At 37.0% G+C, this 27,969-nt stretch overlaps 1 protein-coding gene across 1 annotated transcript in view; it reads left to right on the top strand.

The window, feature by feature from the left end:
• The window catches only part of DROSHA (drosha ribonuclease III), a 68,896-nt gene that overhangs the window by 7,643 nt on the left and 33,284 nt on the right, over window positions 1-27,969 (top strand). The window contains exons 6-16 of the mRNA XM_018076879.2: window positions 1,096-1,250; window positions 4,232-4,312; window positions 6,106-6,192; window positions 6,300-6,386; window positions 7,177-7,248; window positions 8,795-8,876; window positions 10,095-10,169; window positions 13,577-13,746; window positions 18,340-18,464; window positions 21,631-21,730; window positions 24,597-24,704. Coding sequence (XP_017932368.1) covers window positions 1,096-1,250; window positions 4,232-4,312; window positions 6,106-6,192; window positions 6,300-6,386; window positions 7,177-7,248; window positions 8,795-8,876; window positions 10,095-10,169; window positions 13,577-13,746; window positions 18,340-18,464; window positions 21,631-21,730; window positions 24,597-24,704 — 1,142 coding nt within the window. The remainder of the gene's footprint in view (window positions 1-1,095; window positions 1,251-4,231; window positions 4,313-6,105; window positions 6,193-6,299; window positions 6,387-7,176; window positions 7,249-8,794; window positions 8,877-10,094; window positions 10,170-13,576; window positions 13,747-18,339; window positions 18,465-21,630; window positions 21,731-24,596; window positions 24,705-27,969) is intronic.

Raw genomic sequence — 27,969 nt, 5'->3', positions numbered from 1 at the left:
GTGAATATTTGTAGTGATACACGCATGCACACGTTTAGAGAAAACTCAGTTTCAGCTGAGTATATCTGACCATACATTCCAAGGACATATTTTAATAACACTTTGTGCCAAATTATGAACTGTGTAAAAATGCATCTTAAAAAAAAAAGAAGGGAAATATTTTACTAGTGGTATTCTCTCATTTTTTCTCTCTCCTTTTTCTTTTAACTAAGGGGAGTCTTGTATTCAGTAAGTACGGGTATTTTGAACCATAGTTTCACAGTATTTCAAAGCACTAACTGTAATTATATATTTTTTCTTAAGTCAAAACTTAGAAATGGAAGAAATGTGTTTTACTGCAAGAATAATAAACCTTTCTTGCATCCTAGTATATACGTTGGCTATGAAAGCATTTATTTAAATTATTTAAATTATTTAAATTCCAGGTTTTCTTCTTGCCTGTGGTTTCTAATATGTGTTAATGGATTTATTAGAAAGAATTGATTTTGAAAAATGAGTCTGACAGTACATATTCTGTAATAATTCTATACATATGTGTTGTTTCAAAAACACTTAAACAGACAATATCCTGCTACAGACAGGACCATTTTTAGGTAAAATGAAACTAGACATAAGCATTTTGCTCATAGCAAGAAGAATTAACTTCCAAACAAGAGGTTCTGCTTAGCTTGTGCTAGTGACCTTATGTGTGTTTGTTTCTCTTTTTTCTTTCTCTTTTTTCTTTTTTTTTTGTATGTGCTTTTTTAACTTTACAGTAATACTTTTGTTGGTTATAGCTCTAAAATCTTTAACATCAAGTAATTGAAATTGGTTTTCTGTGACTTATCAGTGGTGCTCCTGGGCAGCCAAACAACATTCTCTCATGTGTGCAAACAGGTGCTCTTCTTATAGGTATTTAATATCTACAGCATTTTTTGTCATTTTTAATTAAAAATAGAGTTGCTGTCCATCTTTTTCTTAGTGCGAGTGTCATTCACAACTTTAACTTTTGAGTATGCCACGATTAGATATGTCATGTTAGAGAGTGCATTGCTACAGAGAAGGGAGCATGTGTAAGTGTTTTTCAGCTGTATTTGTTTCTACTGTGTGAACCAGAGAGCTCCAGTGAGTCAGAGTGTGACTCTGAAGATGACAGCAGCTGCTCTAGCAGTTCGGATTCAGATGTTATTGACGTCATTGCAGAAATTAAGCGTAAAAAAGCACACCCTGATCGTCTCCATGAAGAACTGTGGTACAACGATCCAGGGCAGGTACGGTGAGAGGAAAAAGTGCTGTGTGTCCAAAAGTCATTCTCCCCATAGACCAAAAATTCTGCCTTGTTGTCAAACATGCCAGGTGGCATCTATTTCAAAATGCTTTCTTTACCCCCTTTTCCCTTTTCTCTCTCATCTTCAAAGCACTTCACTTTTGATTTCAAGAGTATGGTTCCAGCTAATTAATCATGGGGATTGTTCAGTTGGAATCATGTCTGGCAGCGTTAATAAAGCCTTAATTGCTAACAGTGTGCTAATGTTGTCCTCTTAGCCCTGAGATAAAGGTATACGAATGAATTCTGTGATGGAGAAAAGGCAACATGTTTATGTCCTTTATAAATTCACCTTGAAGCTCTCAGCTTGTAATGATAAATAATGTTTTAAATATGCAGTTAATGGTTCTAATTTCTTGTGTAGCGGTTCTTTTGTAATTGCGTGGAGATTGTAGTTCTCGTTAAACGTAATTGCTGAGCTCATGAAGTGTTGTTTTGAACATTGCATAGAAGACTAGCTTTTGTTTGCAAATTCACCATCTTCATCTTTCTTAGATAAATATTTTACAGTCTATTCTCTCCTTGTCAAGTGGCATCTCGGTAAATTTATTTTTCTGGCACTTTGTATGATGCATGAGTTTAGTGTGCAACAAATCATAATGTGAAGAGATACTGCAATGCATATTGCCACTGTGGTAATTCAAAGGTCTGTTGAATATTCTATTACAGATTCGTATTTATGCTTCTAGTTAAAAAAAAAAATTGATTGAGCATAGCTAGCTATTTTTATTTGTATGGAAAACAAAAGTAGCGAACTGCTTAGATATTTAACTATAAAAATGGTGTAGCTCTTGGGCACACTTCAAAGTAATGTTCTAAGCAGAATATTAGCTAAAAAAAAAAGTGAAATAACTGTAGAATGAATAGATTCAGGAATGTTTAGTATATGAGTTTCCTGCTCAAAAACTCTTTCCCAAAAACTTTCTTGAGATTACCTCTTCATCTTTCTTGAAAGGGCTGAAATTGGATCATGGTGAGCTTGTCAGTGCTGTATTACTTCTGAGTAGATTTTATTTGAAAACATTTGAAATTTGCATAGGTATTTATCTAGTATGCCAAAATGCTTTCTAGCTACGACAAAATAAAACAGGAATGCACTGACTTGTACAAGTACTCTGTCTGGCATAGAACTAGATATGTAGGATGCATCTTGCCAACCCTTCAATCTGAGAAGTTTGTTTGTCATTTTGGATAATCTCCAGCAATGCTGCCAGTTGCCAGAAAATAAATTGTTAAATCCAATGCCACCACAGTGGCCTTTTCGTTGCAAGCATTATCTGCTTGTTTTTGCTGCCCTGTTGGTCAGAGAAAGTTAGAAGGCATTGCCTGTGTAAATTTGTGATCTTTCAATATCATTTTATCATCACTTCATGATTACTCTTCTGTGGTTTTTTTCCATGAGCAGTGTCATGAGGGACAAGGTATATATGTATCTGACTTGCTTCTCAAGTCCTGGGCCCTACAAGTACTTCATATATCTCTCAGCTTTGGTCTGTGCATTTAATATAACAGAGGCAATATTAGTGCTGAACAATTCTAAGAAATAAGGATGAGATTTTTGAAAATAAGTGATGATTATTTAAATAGCCTCTGTAGGCCCTTAGTTTTGGAGGACTGATGAGCAATTAACTGTTGACTGCATTTTTAACTCTCTTCTCTTTTGTGGCTGTCTAAGCCAATGAGGAAGTACACTTTTACCTGTAACCATGCTTCACTTTCTTTGAGCCTGTACTTTCCTCAAGGGTCTCAGAGTGCAGGGAAAAAAAGTGTGAACAACAAGCTCTCATGTCACTGCATTGTTAAGACTGTGTGACTTAAGGTGTCGAAGTAAAGTGCCCTGCTTCTTACATTCCTTTGTACATACCAGTCTTAAGAAACTAAACTGAGGTGAACATTCAGAGAATTAACATCAGAACTCAAAACTTCTGTCCCTATCCTAACTGCCTAAAACTAACATTAGCAGCAGTTCGGTGGTTCTTGCTTCCTGTGGTGTCTTCACATTATATCTGTTGTGTGATGATGTTATTTAGCCCCACCATGGGTGATATTTATGTTTTCGGACTGCTTGTAAAAGTGTGAAAAGTTCTGCGGTTTTTGTATTGCGTTGCAGGGTTATTGGCTTTTTTTTTCCCTAAGTTGAAAAAAGTTCAAGTTCTTAGATTCAAACTTGGATTAAAACCTGGGGTTGGGAACTTAATTTGTTTCTCTGGTTTGGTTCTTGGCATCTTTCGTTGTATTTCTGCAGCGAACATAATGTTAAAAGCAGAAAGCTTTAGGGTGTTGCAGTAATTGATAGTATACATTGATCTTGGTCATAAAAACAAAAAGAAAGACACTAGCTTTATAATATGTGCATTGGCTCTTTTTGGTATAACTACTTGATGCACCCATATAGAATACTGAAGTGGTATTTTTCCCCCTTTATCTTTTTTACTGATCTGTTCACAGTTTGGATTTGAAGTGGTCCCATTAGTTCTTTAAAGTACCCTCTGCCTTGTCCCATGGCAGAGGGCTTAATTGGAGGTGGATTTTCAGTCAGTGAGTTTAGTGGAACTGTTTCAATGTTGAGATTTCAGCATGTAAATATTGGCACATGCATGTTTAGGACCTGAATTTTATTTTAGACAGGCAGCGTGCTGTTTGTATGTATAGGAAATGGAAAAGATGTATGTGATAGCAGAGAGGTAGAATTCTGCTGAAAGTGTTGGTTTCCATCTTGTGCTTCTGAAACAGTGATAAAGTTCTAATGCTATTGTGCAGTTCTCTTACATTAGTCTATACTGTTTTCAGTTTTATTGGCTTAAGAACATCCACTTAATCTAAGCATGACAGGCTTTTAGAAGCATGAGCACTCTGGGCATTAAAACCAACATACTTTTCCAAAACCACTTTCAAGAAAACAGAATCCCATTTTGTTTTTGACAGATGAATGATGGACCTTTGTGCAAGTGCAGTGCTAAAGCTCGACGAACAGGAATAAGACATGGCATTTATCCTGGTGAAGAGGTATTAGTAATTCTAAAAATTGCAATTATGAATACAAACTTACTGCTGTAAATTCCTAATTGGGTTGATTTGAGTTTTTTCCCCGTGATTTACAGGCTAAGTAAAAAACTCCTGTGCAACTTTAAATCACTTAGTTGTGTAACCTCATATTTAAAATGCAATACTGGTAATGAAATCTGAAAACTAGGGAAAACTTTTGCCTGTGTTTGTTTAGTTCTATGTTTGGGGTTTTTTTAAGTTTCTGAAACACAATTGCTTTAATAAAAAAGATCTTGTGATTGAAGTTCTACTATCTTCAGGTGTATGAGTAGGTTGTGAAGGGCCTGCTTTGTGAAGTGATTACTTTAAAAGGAAAACTAAATAGTAATTCTGCTGTTGAAAGGAGCACAAAGATTGTCAGGAGGTGTTCTTGCCTTAGCATGTAGATTTTACAATTTATTGTTGTACATTTTCTTGAAGCATTTATTTTTTGGTAGGCCTTCTTACATATATTTACTGAAACAGTCTTTTATTTCTCTGCAACTAAAGGAGTTATGCATGTTTCTGTGAAATTATCGAGTTTGGAAAAATGGCTTTGGTCTGAAGCTTACTAGAAATCACTTTAGTTCAGGATCAGTTCCTCAACTCATTATCTCTAGTGTGTTTCTTAGAGAGAAGGAGGGATAAAAGGAGGAGAAAAAAAATATAAAAAATATATTTGAATATATATATATAAAAATAAAACTTGTTGCATGAAGGCAGCTGCTCCCTGGAGCAAGGCCATCGGGGAATCTGAGGTTTCAGAAAATCTCCAGAATATAGTGATTTTTACATTGTCCTGCAGAAGAAACTGCCTAACTTTAAACTAGCTGGTGTGTAACTGTTGTTTTGCAGCGTGAGAAGCTTACTTTGGGGTTGAACAGCCTGTGTAATCACCCTACTTACTGGATAGGTTTTTCGAAGTGTCCAGAGCAGCCTAGTGGTATAACTGTCTTGCCATTGCCATCAGGCTAACTTTTGTAGCACTGTTTAGAGTAGTACCCTGCTCACTGCAGTGGTTTTGTTTTTTTTTTTCCTATGCAGACAGATGTATTTTGAACAGGCTGGTGACAGCCTCCAGACTGCAACAAAATGGATGTAGGGCATATGAAAAACAGTTTTTGTCTGACTGTTGAGGAGTTTTAGGTCTTTACACAGAACTGCTTCAGAAAAAGTCAGGAAACAAGAATCCCGGGTGTCTGGTGTTGCACCAGAGTGCATGGAGAGCTGGCTACCTTTGTACCTTATAGTCAGGCATGACAAGCTGGGAAACAGAGCGGGGTTACTGGAGCTGCCTCTGTGGTGATAGAGTAGTCCCTTCTCTTCAGGTCTCAGATTTACCCCAAGCAGATGAGCTGATACCTGTCTGTTTTGATAATGTACCTTAAGACCTTACCATGTGAAGTCCAGGTTCCTCTGTAAACTTTTAAAAATATGTTTCCTGCAACAAATTTGTACAGAAGAGGAAATTAGCCTGGCTTGTAAACAACTAACTGCGGTCTGTAAGAAAGGTGGAGAGTCAAATGGAAAATGAACAAAATACAGCAATATTTTTCACCTTTTTTTGCCTTTGAGTAGCATTAAAAGTATTTCTGAAAGTGAAAGTGTAGATAAGGCCACACTTTCCCTCTCCCCAGAACGATTAATTATGACTACCTGCTTTTATTTAATTTTTCCTAATTCATATTTCATGGCTATTAGAAATGCTTTATTCTCTCTTTTAATCTAAATTTGCCTTGACTCTACATATAGTTCTACTTATCTCTTTCTTTAAGCCCATTAAACCGTGTCGCCCCATGACCAATAATGCTGGAAGACTATACCACTACCGAATTACTGTGTCGCCTCCCACAAACTTCTTAGTAAGTACTTCATAAATAATTCTAACTAGGACTCTAATTTTGTTTTCAGTGACAAAAGTAGTAGTACTTCTTGCTTACTCTGTGGTGGTTTTGTTTGCTTTTTTAAGACAGACAGACCTACTGTTATTGAGTATGATGACCATGAATATATCTTTGAAGGGTTCTCAATGTTTGCACATGCTCCACTAACAAACGTAAGTATGTTCATTGCTACGTCTTGGGGTTTGTTTAGAAGGTATGCTATTTCTGCCCTGAAGCCAAACTTCTCTAAAACAACAATACATGTATGTTACGAACATCTTACCAGCACTGTGTGGACAGGAGAAAGACAGTTCTGCTAGTGGGTCTCAGGTTTTGTCTTGACTAATTGTGGTAAGCAGCATCTTCAAACTGTGACCACAAAGAAACCTTCTTCAAAGATGAAAAAAAGGAATTAGATGTTTGTCTTGCTAGTTAGTTGAATGAACTTCTCAGAGTACTTATTGGATGAAACTGGTATAAACCTGTAAGTTTATCCTGAAGTTCTTATGTGGTGTTGCTTTAAAACCACATTTTAAGACAGTATAGCTAACAGAATTGGCAGTGTGCTAAAAACATCTTGCTTTCAGACCACTGTATCAATCTGACTTGTTGTGTCACCAACAACAAATTCACTTCCAAATATACAAGTGAGAAGATACAGGTTTACTGAGGTTTACGGGTTTACTTTTGCTTCTGAAGAAAATTTCATTTCCAGTAGATGGCAATATTTAACCTTCCTTTACCATCCCTCCTGTCAGCATTGCGTTATTACCGAGGTGGAGGTTAGAACTGGTGCTTCCTTCACACATGCTTGTGTCCCTGTCTCTTTGCACGATCCTCCAGAGTAGGTGTTTTAGTAAGTGCCCTTTTCAGTAGACAGTAATTCCTTTGCATACAAAATTGTATTAACTATATATTTGATGCTGTATAGTTCTTCATGCTGAATTTCTATTTTCCTTCCAGATTCCTCTGTGTAAAGTAATCAGATTTAACATTGACTATACAATTCACTTTATTGAGGAGATGATGCCTGAGGTAAGAAGGATAATTAGTCTAAAAGTTAGAGTGGGTTAAGAATTGTTGATGTGCTTAATGGATTAAACTTTTCAGTATCCCAACTTGTGAAGTCTCTAAGAGACTGATTGAGTTCTGAGTTAATGGCTGAAGAGGAACTTGCACTCACAGGTACTAGTGTAAATCCATCTACCTAGGCTATCATATATCGAAATCAAATAGTAAGAAGTGCTTATATCCATAGGTTCCTTTCATTTTAAGTTATATACAATATATGTCAGGTACTCTTATTTGTAAGCTGAGGTAGGTATTAGCCTTCTCTTACGGATGACAAAAATAAGGCATATGTGGAGGTACCTGTTTGCCAGGACAACATAAGTCAGTGGCAGAGCTGAAACTTAATTGTAAGTTTGAAGCTCTGAAGATTGCTTATCAGTACTTAATATAAGCTGTTGCCAAAACAAATTTCCTGTGGATACAAACAAAGCACATTCAGTTCATAATCTGTTTATGGTGGGGTTTTCTATCACAAACTAATCCCTGGTGAAGCCAGTTTGTGAAGTAAATTGCTACTGTGGAACAGCGTGTGTAGGTACAGAAACACCCCTGCATATTAACTACAAAGATAGGATCGGTGTTTAATTTAGTCACATATATTTGCATTTTTCTTTCTAGTTATCTCTTTTCTGTTGCTCAGCAGCATCTAAATATATGCAACAGCCCTGAAATTCCTCAGAAAGAATAATGTGATCAAAGCAATTCATTTCTTGTTAGGGAATCTGCCGTGTTCTTTGCAAATCTTGATCTGAAACAACAAATGGCCACCAAGCGAAATAGGGAAGTGACCGTTTTGGGGACTTCTGGTCAAATGGCTACAGTGTTATTCGTGGACCATCTGTACTGATGATTTCTTGTGAGAGAGATTGTGGTATTGGGTTTGAAATTTATGGCTGATATTATACATGCACAATTTATATCAACCCAGCCTGACTTCGTTTGTTCAGGAAGGTTTATAAGTTCTTTCACTGGACTAACCTACTTGATGAAAAGAATGGGGGTTTTTTTAGCCCTTTCATCTTTTTTCCTTCTCTTCTGTTGGCTGTTGAGGTCATAATCCTCAATTTGTGTTGCACTGATATGTTGCTATGGAAGTGGTAATGATACCACAGGTGATGATTTATAAACTTTTAAATGAGTATGTAGGAAAAATGAATTATGAAAAAGATACTTCTCGGAAATATGTCATCTGCTTAGCTTGCTCAGGTGAAAATGGTTTTAGTGCTTGGCACATTATTGCAGATTTATAACTTCTGCCTCAAGTGTTGATTTGAGCATTCAGTAAAGAGTCTTCAATACCATTCTTTCTTGACAATGCTTTCTGAAGAGACCACTGTACTATGTTACAGTAGATGATCACAGAGATATCAATACTGTTTCCAAAACCCAGTATCTAATGGTTGGCAAATATGAAGACACTGGGGTTTTTTACTGTTCTATTTATACATGAGTGGCATTATTTGTATTACAGTATTATATAATTATAATTTTGGTTTATTTGTTTTTCCAGAATTTTTGTGTGAGAGGTCTTGAGCTGTTCTCTTCATATCTATTCAAAGATATTTTGGAGCTGTATGACTGGAATCTTAAAGGTAACTTTGCCTTTGAAAGGGTCCTCAAAATAGCAATGTAAATGCAGTTTTATTTGAGAGGGACAAACACTTTATTGTTCAGGAAGATGAAATGTATTAGAGTTCAATAGTGTGAACTCTTTAGCAATGAAAATGCACAAACTTGGCTCTGTATTCTCACAGAAAAACTAAATTTCTGCTTTAATCCAAAACTGTTCTTTTTAATCAAACAGTAAATATTACGGTACATTTAATATTTCAGAGTATCATAGGCATGGTGTTTTGAAAGCCAAAGTGTCAAGTCAACTATTCTCTTATTTTTACAAGCTAACAAACAAGTTACTCATACCATATTTCTCTACAGTCGACTTACAAAGCAGTGTCATACAGACAGCTGTGGAGGGATAACGTATCATTAGAGCTGAATGTTTTTTGACTTGACAAGATGAAAATACTTGTTTCTGTGAAGACTGCAGCAAAGGAGAATTTCGTGGATGATACTTCCCATGGTCTTAAAGAAAAAGGAATATATCAAAGGAATTATATTTCAGTATCTGTAGGTCTTAGTGTCTTGACTTTGTGGAGATGCACTCTACACTCACTGCAGTTAAGCAGAGGAGCACTCAGGTTTAATACGTTTTTGTAGTCTTTGGTGTGATGCTAAATATCACACCTATATAACCTGATATTTTAATATCAGGTTATCAGGTTGTCTTTCATATCACCACTTCTGATAGTTCTTTTTTAACACTAGGTACTTACTGGTTTAGTTTTTGTTTTTATGTAAAGCTTTATGTGATGAATAGGAAATGAAAAATACCCGCACAAAATAGTACCATGGAAATTTTCTTTGTTATTGTAAACAAAAAACACTCTGCTAATTGGGAGGAGCTAATAAACCAGTGCTTGTATCTGTAAGGCTTAAGTGAAATAATTAATTGATTATATAAACCAGTCTTTTTGTATTACTGTTTTACATAAAAGTACTGGGGGTTTTGTTTGGTTCTTTTTATTTTGAAATTATTGTAGGTTTCTTTTAAATTGTCCATGTGAAAGCTTTCACTGCAAGTTCTCTCTGTTCCTTTCTGCTGTGCGTTTCGTTACATTTCGAATTGCGACTTGGGCCCTATCAAATGTAGTCACCATTCAATGATTTCGTTTACAGCAAAGTTGCTCTTTTTCTTCTTTGGCAAATATGTTGCTGTTCATAAACTTTCTGTATTTTTTTTCATATTTAAGGTCCTTCACTTGAAAATGATTCTGTTTCCTGTCCCAGATATCACTTCATGCCACGATTTGTGAGATTTCTTCCAGGTAATGTTTGTATTACATAGCTTTATAGAAATTAGATTTAAAAAACCTTCCAAAAAACTCCCCCGAAAAAAAACCTCTACAAAAAAAAACCCCTTATTGCAAGTCCCACGGTTCAGTCAGCGCAGAGATCTGGTTCTTCTACCTGAAGTCTTTAGTGCAATACTCCCGGGCACATGGCCTGATTCTTGGGTATGGTCCTGTGCAGGGCTGGGAATTGGACTGCATGATCCTTGTGGGTCCCTTCCAGCTCACCATATTCTGCAATTCTGTGCTTGCTGGCAGTGTGGATGGTTTACTCAGAACTGGAATTCAGATGGGCAGGCTAAGTCTCGCTTCCAGCTTTCATTTCTGTTGTCATTTTAGGCAGTGCTGGGTCATCCTTGTCCTGCTCTGTGGTGGAGCTGTGGCATTTGAGGAGTGCTGTTACCTGATCTCGCCTATTTCATGTCCCCTGTCCTCTTCAGGGTGTGATTATGTTAAAAATCTTGATGTGCAATTTTGAGGGTCAGCACGATTGGCACCCCTGAGCACATGTTTTTCTGATTGTTTCTTTATCTTAATGCAAGCTGAGACCTTGTAGCAAATCATGAAAGACAAAACCCACTGTTCCAGTACAATTCAACCCAGCCTGCCATCCAATGACGAGCTTCAGTGTGGAGCTCATTTTGAGTGAACAGCTTTTGTAGACATGTAACACATCCTAAGATACTAGGACAGACTTTCAGTTGATGTAAATGTCACGGCTCCATTGAAAATGTGTCCTGCTGTGGTCCTGCCAGTGATTACTCCAGAAGGGTTGCGTGGACAAAAGGATGTGTTTCAGCTGCTGGACTGAGGGTGCACATGAAACATGGAACAATATTCATCAAGAGGGCTGTGGCCTGGAGGTGCTCTGTGCTCTGTGCTTTGAAATTTAGTTGGGATATTAATTATAGCTGCAGCAAAATGAGGTTTGGCTCGTTACCATAGAGAGTACTGATGGTTAGATGACTATATTTCTAATTGTTGTTCCTTCCTGGATACACAGCACTGTTCAATCAGAAGCAGAGCTCTGAGGCTTGCTAGCAAACATTGATTTGGTTTTGCTGAAGCAATTTACAAAATAAGCTATCAAGCCACATGTGGCTGATTAACTTGACCTCATCAAAAGATGAGAACAAGTTTGACCTGCCTGGTTTGTGTAGCTTGAGGGTGTTTTCCTGTTCAGGGTTTTTATATTCTGATTCTTCTTTTTTTATTTTAATTTAGAAGTCAGCTCTTTCTGAGCTGTTTGATTGTTTAGTGATAGAGAGAGATAAGTCTCTATAACATGTTATTCCTGTGTGCTGCTTCTTCTTTAAGGTTCCCAGCCTTCTAACTCTTTTTAAAAATGTCTTTTTTCTGATATTTCTGCATATATAGTTGCCTTTTAGCATCTTTTTGACAGGTATTTTTTAATCAAGTTTTCATTTTTTATTGATTATTTTTTTTGAGATATCCTTGGAGATTTTTAATTTTTAGATAGTGGGAATCTATTTTCTTCAGGTATGTTTGCAGAACATGTCTTATGTCTAATCAAAGAATATGTTGGTGCATCAGATCTCCACACATCCATCAGCTGTCTCTGTAAAGATAGAAATGAATTGCTGATATCCTATCCCCTCTACTTTCTTTCTTTCTTTCTTATTTTTCCAACATGGTCTGAAAATAATGAGGTTGGGGATGTCAGGTTTTCTGTGTGGATTTACTTAGAGACAGGCCTTGGGGGGTAGCTCTGAGCTTCGAGCTAGACGTACCAGGTGTACTGAGTGTCAGAGATGCATAGCATGTGGAATAGTTGCTGTATTGTATTCATTGTCATAGGTTTTTATGTTGATAAATATAGTCGGAGAGTTAAAGACTGAAAAAACACAAGTACTGCATGCTCTGACCCAGAAAGGGTCTCCAGCTTTGACGATCTATAGCAACCCGTACCTTTCTGTACACGTCTTCAGAGGGTAAGGATACACTTTTATTTTAATGATTGTTGGATGTGGGCTACCTCTTGCATAACAGTATAATCTAGTTTGTTGACAAAGAAAAACAAGTCTAGTAAATGGAGTCCCCCTTTAATTTGAAGGAAAATTTTGCACATTTAAAAATCTGTCCCTGTAGCTATTTAGAAGTATTTTCTATTTCCAGTGAGACTTGTGGTATATTTTCCCCATTTAAGATTCCCTCTTGGAGTTTAAGTGAGTTGACTGTTCTAAGAGGCCAGGTTACACCATTCCCTTTCATCTTTTCTCTATGATAGTGCTGTAGTCCCAGCTGAAGTAAGAGAAGTGCTTGTTCCTTCGCGTGTCTTGTAGAGGACGTCATCTTACACAGCACTGCTGTTATGCAGCAGTTCTGCAAGGATTTTCCAGTGTGCCTGGCATCATATTCCTTGTACTGTGGCATCATCCCCCATATTGCTCTAAGGCTTCAGCATTACTTTTTTGTGAGTGTAGTGATAGAAAGAATATACTCAATGGCAGGACCAGAGTGTTTCTACTTCCTGAGGAACTAAATCAGCGTTCATGCTCTGTGGGGATGAAACTTGAAGATTCCTCCATACCTACAGATTAATACCCTGTTATTGAAGGAGGGAATTGGAGAGATGTATGTCAAGATTAAAGCATTTTAGTAACATGTAGTATCTTTTTACTCGTGTTAGTGGACATACTGAAGTTGAATAGTCGTGTCTTCTGAGTGGTGGTGATCTGTCAGAACCATCACTTGTCTTTCCTGTTTGCATATTCACATCTGTAGCTGGCAACCTGAAGCCAGTCAGATTATACTGTCTTCTTTTGTTACAAGCAACCTTTACTGTGCATTTTTCCTGAAGTCTTAGAAGTAATTTTCACATACCCTTGATTCATTTAGTGACAGGAGACAGCATGAGGCTCTTTAGCCTTCATTACTGCAGTTACAGCATGTAAGCAGTACAGATGATTTTAAAGTGCAGGGATAGCTTTCTACATTCATCCAGAAGTATCCCGTAAAATTTTGAGTGTCTTAAAAAAAGCTGCATAACGCCTAAGGGCTTTTTAACTACTGTTGTAAAAAGAATGATAAAATCGTGAAAAGGAAGATATAACTGGACAACGTAACTGATTGTTCTGCCTACTCACTTTAAAGTTTTGTTAGGCAAGTTAGAAACTTTAGCTTTACAGTACAATAAAACTGTTACTCTGGCTACCATTACTGTTACTGCTTTAGTTTAGCCAAGTGTTTATGCATGTGCGGTATTCATCAATAAAACATTTGCCATCATATTTGTCAGATCGCTTAAGCATTTTGCATTTTATTTTGCTCATACAAATAATTTGTGTTCTGCATATTGTGTCTTATGGTCATGCTTTTAGAGTGGATCTCTGAAATGTATTTTATTTATTTATGGTTTTAAGATGGAGGAAAAGAAGTACTGTCAATGCATCAGATTCTTCTGTACTTGTTACGATGCAGTAAAGCTCTGGTGCCTGAAGAGGAGATTGCCAACATGCTTCAGTGGGAAGAACTGGAATGGCAGAAATATGCAGAAGAATGCAAAGGGATGATTGTTACCAGCCCTGGCATGGTAAAGTGGATAATTGCCATTTATGAGCAATCCAATGACATGTACATGTCTTGTTTCAGACAGTTTGTTACAGGCTAAATTGAAAAGGGAAAAGATGACCAGTGGCAGTTGCAGATTGCTATAGGAATAGCTTATTGACTTGTTCCAACCCTGAGAAGACTTATACCCTTTGCTGCTTTACTGAAGGGTGGATTTCCAGAGGGGTGCTTTTTCAATGTGCATGTTAAAAGGAATGGCAATATTTTATGTGTGTAAAACTTTCCTATTTTCTCAGGCAGTCTTTATGTTCGTGATTTCGTTCTCTTTTCCCTGACACAGGACCACAGAAATAATAACTATTTACTATTTACTTTTCTCTTTCTGTTTTGACCCCCTATTGACAGCTCTATTTAATATGTGCTGTTCAAATAATGCCCTGAATATGGAAGAAGTGTTTTTCTGCCTACGTAGTTTTTTCAACATTGTTTCTGTGTTGCTCTCACTCACACTGAGGAATTTTGTGTACATTAATTAATACATGTATTAATTTTCAGTGCATAGTTTGAAACCCCTATGGCCTTGTTATTTTTGGAACAATTAGTATTTTAAAGCATGTGTTCTCTGAATACAACTCCTTTCAAATCTGGCGTTAATGTGAATTCAACCCGTTTTTCTGACTTTCACCGTTAAGGAATGTGGGTCACAAGAATAGATGAACGTCGTGCATTCAGGACCCATGGGCTGCAGGGTTCTATTTGCGTGGTTTGGTCGGTATCGCAGAGTGGTGTCTTGGTAGTGGAGATGTGTTTTGGACCTAATATGCAGCATTCTCATTTGTAATATCTTTCTTTTTCTGACTTCATTTTCCTCCTTTACTCGTAGTTCAACTTCTTAGTTTCTGAAGAAAAAGTGTGTCTTGATATCATGCCTAAGGAGAGATTTTGTTTGTCAACCAAAAAACCTGTCCCCACATTGCAGCAAAGGCAACCTACTAAATATTCTTTTCCAGCTCATATTTTTAAGTATGGCAGCATTACATTTAGTAAATTACTCAGTAAGGTAATAATAAGTAACTTGGGCAGGATAATTTTTCCCTTGATTTCACTCTGAGTGCTTTTGTTCTGGCTAAAACTCTCTAGAAGTTTCTAAAAAAGAAAATAGGACTGTTTCTGGGAACATGAAATACAAAAATACGTGTGAACTCTTACTGTGGAAAAATCTACCTCATCTGCTTCAAATGAGTGCTAAACCAGGATGCCATAATAGAAATTGTTAGACAACCTTAACAGCCTTAACTTGTCTGTGTTTCTGCGGTACAAGATACATGCTAGTCCAGAAATTGTCAACGTCTGAATGGTATACACTGACATAACTTCAGTGATTTTGCTGAAGATATGCTGATTTCAGCTATCTGACAACTTGCTTTTTTGTTTAGCATGAAGGAATGCATATATGCTTGTTCCTTGTGTCACTGAACTGTAAATGTCTGTATTATACACAAGTCAGTGCTCTTTGTGAGTGGGATTGTTAATATTGAGATTTTGTGTGATTTTTTTACTGGCAAACTTTGCATTCTATGAGGCAATGTGTTTAGAGATGCATGTGGACATCAAAATATGTAAGCATAAAAGAAGTATGTAGCACTTTGAAATGTCATGTTATAATGGCATCATTAGAACATGTTTTTTCTTTCAAGATTGCGATGATTTTCGTCTTAGTTTGTGGATTTTTTTTGTACATTGCTGTACTATTGTATTGAGCAAGGGAAAAACAGTGTGAAAGTATTATCTGTGCATTTTACAACATTAGAAGATAAAACAGGTCTGTTGGAAAGACAATGTGAAACTGTTTTAGAAAATGACAGCTCTTCAATTCAATTTTATCCACTTGACACAACAAAGTAAACCCACTAAATTTTATTTTGCTCTTTTCTTCCACAACATCTCTTCAGAAATAATAATGCCTCTTGTGATCAAATCTAGGTTTTATATACATATGTATTTTAATTTTTTTAAATGCTAGGTGTATATATATGCATGATGGAGGAGGGGAAAAAAAACTTCAATAGGCAGATAAATCCCACTTAAACAACGAACAATAGTTCAGCATTATTTAAAACTATGTAATTTATTCATGATGTTTCATTAGTTCGATGAAACTTTGTGTTGGAATAGATTTAAAAGTTCACAAATTTTAGTCATCTTTTAATACTTCACTCCTCCTAAAGTATTGCTGATATTCTCACTAGTACATATATATGTGTATTTTAAGATACTTCTGTAATACATCTGCATACTATCTCATTATGTGTTCTAATGTCAGCATTAGATTGGTTGATGAGATTTGGAGTAGGAAACAAAGATAACAGGCCTCTATTCTGTTAGAATTTCTTTGGGTTTGATGTGATTTTAAAGGCAAGGTTGTCATTATTAGATGATCTATCACAGCACTTCTAAAAGAATACAGGGATAAAACTCTGAAAGAGTATAATCTAATTTGCTTCCATCCTGTGTGCTGATGCGCCTGTTTATACTCTGTGTTTCTGTACATTGCTGTTTGTTCATTTAACGTTCAGAAATGGCACCAGAGAGGAGGCTGGTGTTCATCATGAAATGAAAAGGCATAGCCCAGCTACCCCCCTCTCAGTGAGGGAGCAATTGTGATTAGGTCTTGGAGAACTTCTTTTGTCCTGGTTGTTATCAGCCACCTGTGAACAGCTGTGTAACTGGGAGGTGAAACTGAAGGCAGTGTCCTACAAATAAACAGGAGTCTGGTTTTGAGTGGTCCTGAGATCATATGTTTAATACAGACCCTGCTATAGGCATACCGAAGGCTCTCTTTTTCCCATTTTTGAGGATCACATTACTTCTATTGAAGTGCCTAAAATGGGAAACATTTGAATAGAAAAATATTGTCTGTAATTTTTAAGAAGGCATTGATTATAATTGGCGTATTGAGTATAATTATTGTTTCATATTTTGTTAATCATATTTTGGCTATCAGAGGAATGGTGTATCAAGGCTGCTTTTTTAAGGAGGGCAGGGATGGCAGAAATTCTCATTTTTAATGTTAAGAGTGGGGAGAACCAACAAACAACTTATGAGAAGACATGAACTTTTCAAATGGGCATTCTGCAAACCCCACAAAGGCATATAAATTTCAGCTCTGGTTCAAGGAACAACATTCTGTCTGCTACAAATCCTTCCCATGTTTTTCTTTAGGTATTTTTGTTCTAATCCCTTTTTCTAAGAAGTACTGTGAGGAAAACCTTTTCTCTTATTTATTTTTCTTTTCTTTTCTTTTTTTTTTTTTGGTAAACCTGACAGCTTTAACTAAGGTAGTTAAATTTTAACTAAATTTTTTTCAACCTAATTTTTGGCTGGGGAGATGTAACTTTATGTTCAGTCATCTTATCCAAAGGGAAGCTGAGAAGTATTTTTCCCTTGGAAAATATTTCTATATTTGAAAGGCAAATTTTTAAGTAAGTTTTTGTTTTTCTAGAATATATTAGAATTATGGCCACCTGATGAGGCTGACCTTTATATATAGAATTGGATTTGCTTATCCATGCAGAAAATTATTCCTGTGAACAGTTCTACCAAGGTGCTTTGAAGGGTGAAAGCTTTGTTCTTGACACAGTTTTTATTGTTTTGTGAAGAGAATGGTGGGAGCTGTTTCTCTAACACTGAAACTCATCTTTGAGCAATTCACAGTGCTAAATGAGAAGTTTTGAGATGCAGGTAACTAGAAGTAATGCCCTCTTTCTGAAACCTAAGACAAGCAAAATATACTGGCCTCATCCAGCTGATTGCAAAGAGGGGAGTAAGCAGGCACATAACAAAGCAGCTTGACAGGTAATGGAGATGGTGTTTATTTGGAGACAAACTGCACCTTCAGATGAGTTTTTAAACATGTTAGATCAAGAGCTCTGTAAGCAGCATGTCTGCTACAGCGATGCGCAATTACTTATTTTCTGCGTTTAGAGAGCTGAAGCATAAGTTGCCTCCTTTTACACTGTCCATTTTAACAATAAAAAGAACTTCTGTTTTGTTCTGTAAAAGGGGCAAAAGTCTCCCCATTATACAAGACTGTCTTCCTCATTGTACATATCAACCCAGGAGCCTTTTCTAAGAGTAGCATGACACAATTTTTTTTTGATGCTGTTTAGTCAGTGTGATTGAATGGACCTTGATAGTGCCTTCATTTGCTTTGGGAAAGGAGGAACAGAACTAAAATTAGAGAGGTAACCTGATCTTAGCAAACTGCTCAGGCACATGGGAGGTTGGATGCCAGAATGCTAATCCTGATTTTTATTTCTGGTGTGATGCTTGACCAGAGAAAGTTGTTTTACGTTCTTGGAAATAGTCAAACTGCAAATTTCCAGACTTGTAAAATTAAAATGCGCTTTTATTTTCTCTTTAAGTGTTAGTCAAGTAGCTTTATTTCAGTCATTGTAGTTGCCAAATGTTTATTACAGTATTAATTGTTAGTTCATTTACATCTTATTAAGCTTGGAATATTGCTGCGTCATGGTTCCTGGGTAGTGTGGGCTAGAGGCAAAAAATTTTCCATGAAGCTGTTGTCAATTAGTTGTATTTTGTGTTTTTCTCCTAGAAACCCAGCTCAGTTCGTATTGATCAACTGGACCGTGAACAGTTCAATCCTGATGTAATTACTTTCCCTATTATTGTGCACTTTGGGATACGACCTGCTCAACTCAGTTATGCTGGAGATCCTCAGTAAGATGCTTTTCCTTCCATCTTTTGTTCAGGAACTCACTACTGTTGTTATTTCTGGCTTAAATAGGGCTTGTTTATGTGCTTAATTGAGCCTGATATAAAGCTTAGTGCTTATGACATTGGACACAAACTCTTGTAAATTAGAGAATATAAGCTATAACTTTTTTCTGGCATAGTTCAGAATATGCTGAATTATGCATGCATGTGCAGTATGAAATTTCTTAACCTGAGAACAGCTCTTCTGTGTCAGATGAAAAGTTCCTCAAGCTCCTCCTCTGAGAGGCCAGTGGCAGGGTTTAAGAGAGAGAACAGCAAAACAGGAAAGCACAGAGGGAGAAATACTTACCCAAGCTTTCTAATGTCTGTAGCATACAGACTTCTCAGCTAGAAGATATATTTATGTCATTTTGTTTAACAGCCCTGAGTTCTTTCCTCTTTAAATTTCTCAAATCACTATTTGAATCATTTTATGCTACTGACAGGGAGAAGAGTCTGGGTAATCACTTCCCCAGTACTATTGTACGTCATATGAAAAAGGACTGACTTTTGTTTCAGAGCTGCTACTTAATTGTTTAATTAGATGCACTTTGAGTCTCACATCTAATAAGGAAGAATATAACCATTTTCTGTTTGCTTTCTTCATGACATTTATGTTTCTTGCATACTACCATATCCTACTTAATCGTCTCTTTCTGTACCTTGAAAGATCAAGTCTACATAGTGTTTCCTAGCCTGGAAGCTGTTGCATCTATGCTACTTTTCTCTGTACCTTCTGTATCCTGATAGATTTTGGGAGGAATGTTGAGAAGGAGCAGAGAGGGAATCAGGACTTCAGGTGGAGCAAGAAATACTGTTTCACTGTGGATTCATAAAGGGATGTACAAGTGACCACTGGATTTTGTTCCCAATTCTTTTTTTTAGCTCTGACAATTTCAGGGAACTCTTCCAATCTTTGGGATATCTGTTTTCTGCACACTGACAGTATAGAGTCTGTCTCTGGTGTATGTATAGTTAAGGTTGTCTTTTTCCTTGTGTATTTTCCTCTGATGTCTTTTAAGGATGTTGTATTTCAACTGCAGTTTTGAGGTCCAAACACTCATATGCATATATGACAGTCATATTGTTTTACAACTACTTGCTGAGAATTTTAGATTTAACATGGTAGGAAGTGGGAATAAAGAGTTGTTATCCAGATAAGAACACTTTTCTTTTTTTGCCTTGAGGATGACTTTTATTTCTCTTCATCTTTTAGTTTTCTTGTCCCTCAAAAGGAAATAATTAGACTCAAACATATAAGAATGACCTCTACTTTGATGTTGAATATATTAATATTTGTGAAGTTCTAGTACTTTCCATTGAAATCAGTATAAAGATGCAAACATCATTCTTCCCACACTTTTTTATCTTAACTTTCTTTAAAATTTCCTTGTGGGTTTGTTTTTGGTTTGTTGGGTTTTTTTCCACCTCAAAGCTGCTTACAGAATGTAGGTATGCTTCTTTTTGTTAAAGTAACAAAGCAGTTTTTGTGAAAGAACTCAGGTGCCATCATAAGTCTCAGCTTTAACTCTGGTGTAAGTGTGAAATTGGTAATACACAGAGGAGATTTTCCTCTAATGTGTCTTTTATGTTTTTCTAATATGCAATTTTTTGGTAATGGTAATATGCTTATTAATTCTCAAACTTAATTGCAATGACAAAGCTTGTTTCACCCTTATCAATACTAACAGAAAAATGTGTATTGTAGATCATGGTTTCAGGTTCTTGTTTTAGGGTTGAAACCTCTTTGTGGCATTTGTTTTTTTCTTTTTGGTTGATTGTTCATGTCCTCACTTTTCTTCTTTGGATGGTGATTTGTCAGAAATAGATGTGCTATTCTGCAAATTGCAAAAGTGCAGAGAACGGAGCATGAGAAAAATCTGTGGATTGACCATTTCAGATGTGTTCATAGTCTGAAAAAATACCAGCATCTCTAGAGGCAGAAAGTATACATTCAAGCATGCTGCAGAGAAATAGCTATGGAAAAAATGCCAATAGGAAAAGATCTGTTTATCTACCTGTGAATGTGGGATCCTGGGAAGACTGTGAAATAGTAAAAGAGCTGCTGCTTCGTTTGTTGCTAAGCCACTAATGTTAAAAATTCCTAATAAAACCACTGTTCCAAGTTGGTGCTGAGGAGGATCTACTTTTAAATTGCAAATATAAGAAAAAAGATAAATAACTTGGGTAAACTTCCCTCTGTCCTCTAATTCCCTGCTTCCTATTCAAAGTCTGATTATATGGGTTCTCTCGAAAAAACTCTACAGATGTGATATTTTGAAGATAGCATTGTTTCCTCGGGACACAAGGTCCTTGCCATGATTCTCTTGGTTGCTCCTCCCATTGTAACTTTTGTACCTGTTGGTCAATTGCAGCTAAATATAATGGTGGGATGTGGGATGTTGTCTACAAATGGAGTAAGTTTCGTGTAAGCTTGTGCTAGATTGCTGAAAGACTCTCACCGAGAAAAAAGTTCTATTATTGAGACTCGTGAAATTGGACACCCCCAAAATAAGAAAATGCTAGATGGTTGGAGGAAACCAGAAACCTTAAGTATGTGCTAACCACAGGGAAAACTTGAATTGCTGTTTCCATTCAGCATAAACCCATAGGGAACGAAACTTTCATTTCGCTGTTCACAGAATGACTTAATGTTGTGCATGACTTGTAGACCTCTTCCTCATTTTTGAGGAAATATAAGGACAGACACTTCCTGGGAAAGGTTACTACTGCTTTTCAGTGAGGGATAGGCAAACCATGTGGAGAAGAGGGAGTTTTCACCTGCTTGAATTGATTTGTTATATTGCGAGCAAGTCTTTTCAGCATGTGGAGGTGGCCCTTTGGAGAGGATTGGCAGGTATCTGGGAGACCTGGGATCTGCCTTGAGCTTTGCTGTTCTTTACCTCACACTACACACTACTTTGTTCACCCTGCTGGAGCAACTGCAGGGTCACTGTCACCTCTCTTAGAAAATGCTTTGGGATTATTTTCATTCTGGAGCAAAAAGATGCTTGTAGGCAGTCTGTGTACATTGTGTGCATTATTAGCAGCTGGTGTGTTCATAATGACAAACAGTGAGAGACTTTCGTTGTATTGACCAAAATATTTGTTTTCTGATTTTGTCGTTCAGATACCAAAAGCTGTGGAAAAGTTATGTGAAGCTGCGTCACCTACTGGCTAATAGTCCCAAAGTCAAACAGGCTGATAAACAGAAATTATCACAAAGAGAGGTATGCTGGGCCTTCCTAGAATTGATAATTGAGCACTGTAATTCGGGATGGAATAAAGCCATGTGACTGCCCTGTTTATGGAAACAATAGAAATCTTTCACAAAAGATTTTCTTTTCAGGCTGTTAACAGAGATTTTATTTTTATCTATACTTGTTATTAGATGGGTTTTTTTTCCTTTTTTCAGCTGTCAAACTACTGCAAGTTTTTTACCCAATGATAGAAATAATCATTATGGAACCATAATGTTTTTATAGCTGTTGCCATTAATGATTTCAAGAATTAGCATAGAGAAGGACTTTTTATTTCACAATGTACTTTTAACTGGCTCATAATTTTAGACATTTCTCTTCTGAGATAAGAACTGCCATCCTTGTGTTTGGTTTTAAACCATAATTTATTAGGTAATCTTAGTGACATTGCTTAAGATGTTTGACTTGAAATTGTGTGATTGCTGTGTATTTTTCTCTTTTTTTTTCCCCCACAAAAGTGATGAGCAGTAAGCATTTCCAAAATGCAAATGCTCAACTAATTGGGAATTAAAATCAGAAAAACAAAGACCCCCAAATATAGACTAAAACAGCTCTTAGGTATCTATTTTTTTTAAAATCTTGAACTGAAGCTTTGGTGCCTGTCGATCAGGCACTCTGTAGAGAGTAAAGCGTACATAGAAGAGAAATTAACTTCTTGGGTTAACTGGATGGTATTTAATTAAATGGTGTAGTATTTCTATTTATTGATTAGAAAAACTAATTATTCTTAAAATAATAGACTACCCTGAGTGGGGAAGGATCCATGAGAATCAGGGAGTCTAATTCTTGAGACTTCCCCAGTTTATTGTGTACCTTTGGCTGCAACTGTTTGATACTTTTGACATTGCACCTGATTTCTATTATTGCTGCAAAGTGTAATATGCTGTTGCATGAACAAGAATCTTAGTTAACATTTCATTCTTGCTGATGTTAAATAAGCCCTTGGCCTCCTTACTCGTAAATAAGAAAAAACCCATAACATTGTGTCTTAACTGTGCTACAGTTGTAAGGGGAAAAAAATTTCATCCCTACAGGAGATGATTTTGTTTGCCACAACTACTCGGAGCAAGTAGAAGGGAAGAGCATTGTTGTGTGGGCATCTTTTCATTAGGGGGTAATGGATGAGTCATTTGTAAAATTCTATTGGATTGTTTTTAAGGGAGTGATCATATTTTGCTTCAGAAAATAAAATGTTCTTTTTGTATTTAGGACTTACTGCTGATTTTTATTTCTAGACTGTATTATCTATGATAACAAGTTTTTCCAGTAGTTTGCCATCAGAGAGGCATACAGGGCTGAAGCAGAAGCTTTATGTGAGGATAACATGTATTTTCCAGTGGAAGTGTCAGTAACTCACAAGGAGCTGTAGGACTGTACCTAACTGGTACATGGGCTTTTAAAGATTATGAATCATATATTATTAGCCAGTCAAACTGAAATACAGTTAGGTGTAGCAAATACTGTAGCACCTATCTCAGGAAAAACTCAATGACATAACAAGGGGGTGCAGTGCTGTAAGCATCTCTATTCCCTTTACCGTCAGTCATCCATTACTCTGAGGTTGTGCAATGGTATTATTTGTGACAAGGTCATGCCTGGGGGCTTTGTTCCTCTAACCTAACTTTGAGCATTTACAGCAGGTGCATAAATTGGGACCTGAAGGCTCACTTTGAAGTCAGTGGAGGGAGAAATGCATTTTGAAGCCATTTATCCCCCTTCATTGAATATAAAAGGAGCCAAGGCTAACTAGCCTCCTACCCTAGACGCCTCTGCACTGAGGTGTCTGAGGTTTGATGAATCTGTGTCTGGACAGATGCACCTCTTGGAACTACTCTGGGAGTCTCTGCAGAACAGAAAACAGAGCCTGTTCCTGCCCAGATATGCTCACAGGCTTCAATGTGGAAGCTGGGGAGAGACAGCTTTAAGCAAGTGCCCTGTAGTGAAAAGGAGAAGGAGAGACGGGATAGGTTGCAGCTTTGAAGAGTTTTATGTTCTGAAGAAGGAAGAGCACTGAGGGAGTCTTTACTGTTAGTTCATGCTGTGTGGAGAGCTTCCAACCCCAGGGCTTTATAGCATTGGAACCAGGAGATCTTGATCCAGGGATGATTTGTTTTATCTGGTTTTCTTTCGTTCCATTGTTACTGAAAAGATTTTCTTTTAATGATTCTGTCAAAATTTTTAATGATACTGACCCTTTCGTAGTTTCTAGAGACAAATAAACTGTTTGCACAACAGCAAACACCAGTGGTCAAGGCAAAACAGATATTTTTTACATATTTTAATTGAAATAATATTGGTAGATTTCATCATCATCATCTCCAAGACCAGTGAATGCTGACCCCTTTTCCAGACTGGGTGTACTAACATTGTTCAACAGAAACTATTGCAAAGTAGTCAAGATCACGAAACCAAGGCCTTTCTTTTGTTTAGTGTGTTTTACTCCTACTGAATGCTTCAAGCCAAGAGTACTCATGGTGATGGACTTGAATGAAGAGGTTGTTTTGTACATGGGATAAATAAGGTGCTTTCATTATAAGCACTTGAACTTTCTTATTTATCATATTGGATGTATGAGTTGGACTGATTTGTTCTGTAATTTGCAGTAAAAAATATAGTAACTCTGTTCTGTTCTTAGTCTACCAAAATCCTCTGTTTACACTGTATTCTAACACCTCTGCCACAGTCTGTGATTAGCATTTAACAGATTTGTATGAGCCTTAGAAACTGCACACTAGAAGTGAACCTTAAATGGGTGTTGTGAGCGCACTCGTGTGCACATTGATACTGCTTTGTTGTAGAAAGTTCTTCATAGGAGTTCTGTTCTCTCCCTGTTTAGGAAGCACTACAAAAAATTCGTCAGAAGAACACAATGAGACGTGAAGTGACCGTCGAGTTGAGCAGCCAGGGATTCTGGAAAACTGGGATACGCTCTGACGTCTGCCAGGTGACTAAACTGCAGAGATGTCTGGTTTGTTTTCTTTCTTGATAGCTGCCATTTACCTCTTGCAAAGTTTTGCTGCAGTTCTAGACTGAAGAACCAAATGGAAATGAATCAGTAAGTAATGAATCACCTCAGTAAGATCTGTTGATTTAGGGAACTATTCTAGTGTCCTGTCCACTCCCTTCATACACACAAAAAAAGATATTTTAAAATTTTTATTTGCTTGCCATCGGTTGATTAACACAGGGGAGAGGGGTTAGGAATGTCCAGCTTGAGGCTGGATGTTGAGTCTACTGTGGACCTCTAAGGTATTCTTAATCCACCAACTAGGTTGGTTTTAGATATTTTAATTTTATTGTATTTTTCTATTTAGATAGTTTAAAAAAACCAAGTTTTACACGGAAGCATGAAGAAATATCATTTACTTAAAAGAAAGTTAAAAAACCAAAAACCCACCATAACTAACTTTTGGATTAAAACAGGTAAGCATCAGTAGAAAGATATCTTTCAGATACTATATTTCATATTCATGACATCTCCAAGGAAAGATCTCCAAGGAGTAGAATATCTGTCAGATCCTATTCTGAAGCAGTTGACAGCCACCAGCTTTGTGAAAAGGAAAAATTATGCAATTTTTATACAATATTGTAATAGTAAAGTTCAAGTAGTTGTAACAGCCAAATAATTATTCTAGATGTATACTTGCATTATTTTTTTAGCTGTTTTTCTGGAGATGTTATTCAAGAATTAAATGTACGCAACTTAATATTAACTTAACAGTGTGAAGTATAAACTTGGAGGGTTGCTAGGCAAAGGTGTAGGTAGAAATCCTGTTGTAAGTCTGATAAGACCAAAGGGGAAATTCTAGAGGGAAAGAAATGCTAATAACTTAAATTGCTTTTTTTCTACCTGAAACGTTTCTTGTGCTTCTACTAGTGCTTCTGAAGTGGAAGAAAGAGGATAGTGGGACAGTATCTTCTCACTTAGCTGAGGAAAATTACAGCCCTTTTCTGATTTTTTGTTGTGAACTGTATCTATTTTTACAGCTTAAGTAAACAGTGTAAATTTCCAATTTAGCTTTGTAACAAGTCTGTGTTACTCGGAATATCTTGTGATTCATCTCTTAATGTCTTGGATATTCCTTTTCGTTTGTTGTTGAAGGACAGCAAAACACCAAAGAATGATGAAAGTAAAGCTGTTTCACAGTTTTTCTGCCCATCTGCAGCCATAACATCTAAATCAGCCAGTTCTGGTATGAAGGTCCTTTGATTTGATTTCTTTGAGAGGCCAAGAGTAGGCAACTGTATGTCTGTGAAATGAAAGATTGCTGCTGTTGCTACATGCTTTTTCCCAGATTAAAGAAGACTAAAACTAAATACGCATAAATCAACTCTGGGGGCAGAGCTAAAGTACAGCAATTTAAAATTACTGCTTTTAAAAGCATTAGAGTTTAGAAGATTGAAAGTCTTCTAAGTCACTCTTGATAGATTATACTTACTCTAAGTTCCACATCGCAGTAATGACACTGGTCTTTGCAGTCTCAGAAATGAACCGCTTGAAAGGGGAGGAAAAATGGTGAGTGGAATGTTCAAAAAAATTTAAAATGGCTGTGTTCTGACAGGCTCACTTGAAGTTACCCAGTAGATCAAGTGCAGTATTTGGCCACTAAGCTGGGCAGCACTTATTATAAAGTCTGATAAGATGGGACCATGCTGAGAAGATATCTCCGTCTCCCCACTCCACCCAACTGTTGCTTGTATTGCTGCTGGTATGCCCTCAATAGCAGTGTTAAGTGTTCAGCAGGAACATCATACATTTAAAAATATTTAAGATCACCTGCTTCCTCTTAGTAGCTTCAGATCAGGAGCATCTGCCATCCTGGGGGATGGTAGCACTAGCTGAGGGCACTTGAGAGAGTCTCTGCCTTACCATGTCAGCTACAGCAAGAAAAAGACACCCAGAATATTTAAAATTGTATCTATTTAAAAACAGAAAAGCAATAACCTGTATGTTTATAGCCAGGTGCAAGTACCAAGGTTATGGAATAACTCCTGTGGCTATATGGTTTCAGAAGACTCTTTTTAATCACTAGCCAATCTTTAGCCTGATAAAATTTTTAAAAGATATATTTTATTTTCTTCTAAAGACATAAATACATAAAACATCAGAAACGTCAAATAGTTATAATCCAAGATGACAGATATTAATTCAATCAGTCAAGTAGTTAGTGCCATCAAAGTAGCACTTTGTCAATATGATTGCAAGAGTCAAATTAAAGTCCTTCTGTGTGCTCCCAGGGATCTGTCAATTCTTTGTTCACTGCACTAGAGCTGATAAAAGTCTAAAACTTTGTATTTCAGTCCTCAAAGGTAGGACCACATGTATTGCTACAAAGAATGTTAAACCTTTGTTGAGCTTTGTTGAGCGACTCTTTCTGTCTAGTACAGTGGAGCATACAGGCAGGGAGGCAGAACTGTCCTGTGAAACAGTTTTGGGTTGAGTTATTTTGGGGTTTTCCATTAACTCCTTCTCTGAAGGAACACATATAAAGCACACCTTTACAGTTTATATAGCAATAACAGGGAATGTTCTTATAAATTACCCTGAGAAAACTCTAAATTAGTGATGTGGTAACAAAATAAAACTTCATTTACACTTTCTTAGTTTGCTTGGAGTGGTTTTGCATTTTTCTGCCTTTCAGGAATCCAGGGAGTCTTTTTCTTGCTTTTATCTGGTTATTTCCATCGAACAGAAACAGACTAGGAGGTGCTGGTTGACAGCTGGCTGAACAGGAGCCAACAGTGTGCTCAGGTGGCCAAGAAGCCAATGGCATCCTGGATTGTATCAATAATAATATGGCCAACAGGACCAGGACAGTGATTGTCTCCCTGTACTCGGCACTGGTGAAACCGCACCTCGAATCTTGGTTTCAGATTTGGGACCCTCACTATAAGACAGATGCTGGAGTAAGCCCAGAGAAAAGCAATGGAGCTGGTGAGGGGTCTGGAGCAGCTGAGGGAGCTGGGGTTGTTTAGCCTGGAGAAAAGGAGGCTCAAGGAGGATCTTATTGCCCTCTACCATTACCTGAAAGGAGGCTGTAGAGAGGTGGAGGTCAGCCTTTTCTCCCAGGTAATAAGTGACAGGACACGAGGAAATAGTCTCAATAGTACCCAGGGAGCTTAAAATTGGGTATTAGGGAAAATTTCTCCACTGAAGGCATTATCGAGCACTGGAAGAGGCTGCCCCAGGTAGTGGCAGAGTTACCATC

Source organism: Manacus vitellinus, unplaced genomic scaffold, assembly GCF_001715985.3.
Source record: "Manacus vitellinus isolate BGI_N305 unplaced genomic scaffold, ASM171598v3 scaffold_33_pilon, whole genome shotgun sequence".
Taxonomy (NCBI): domain Eukaryota; kingdom Metazoa; phylum Chordata; class Aves; order Passeriformes; family Pipridae; genus Manacus; species Manacus vitellinus.
This window is presented reverse-complemented; position numbering and strand designations above follow the sequence as displayed.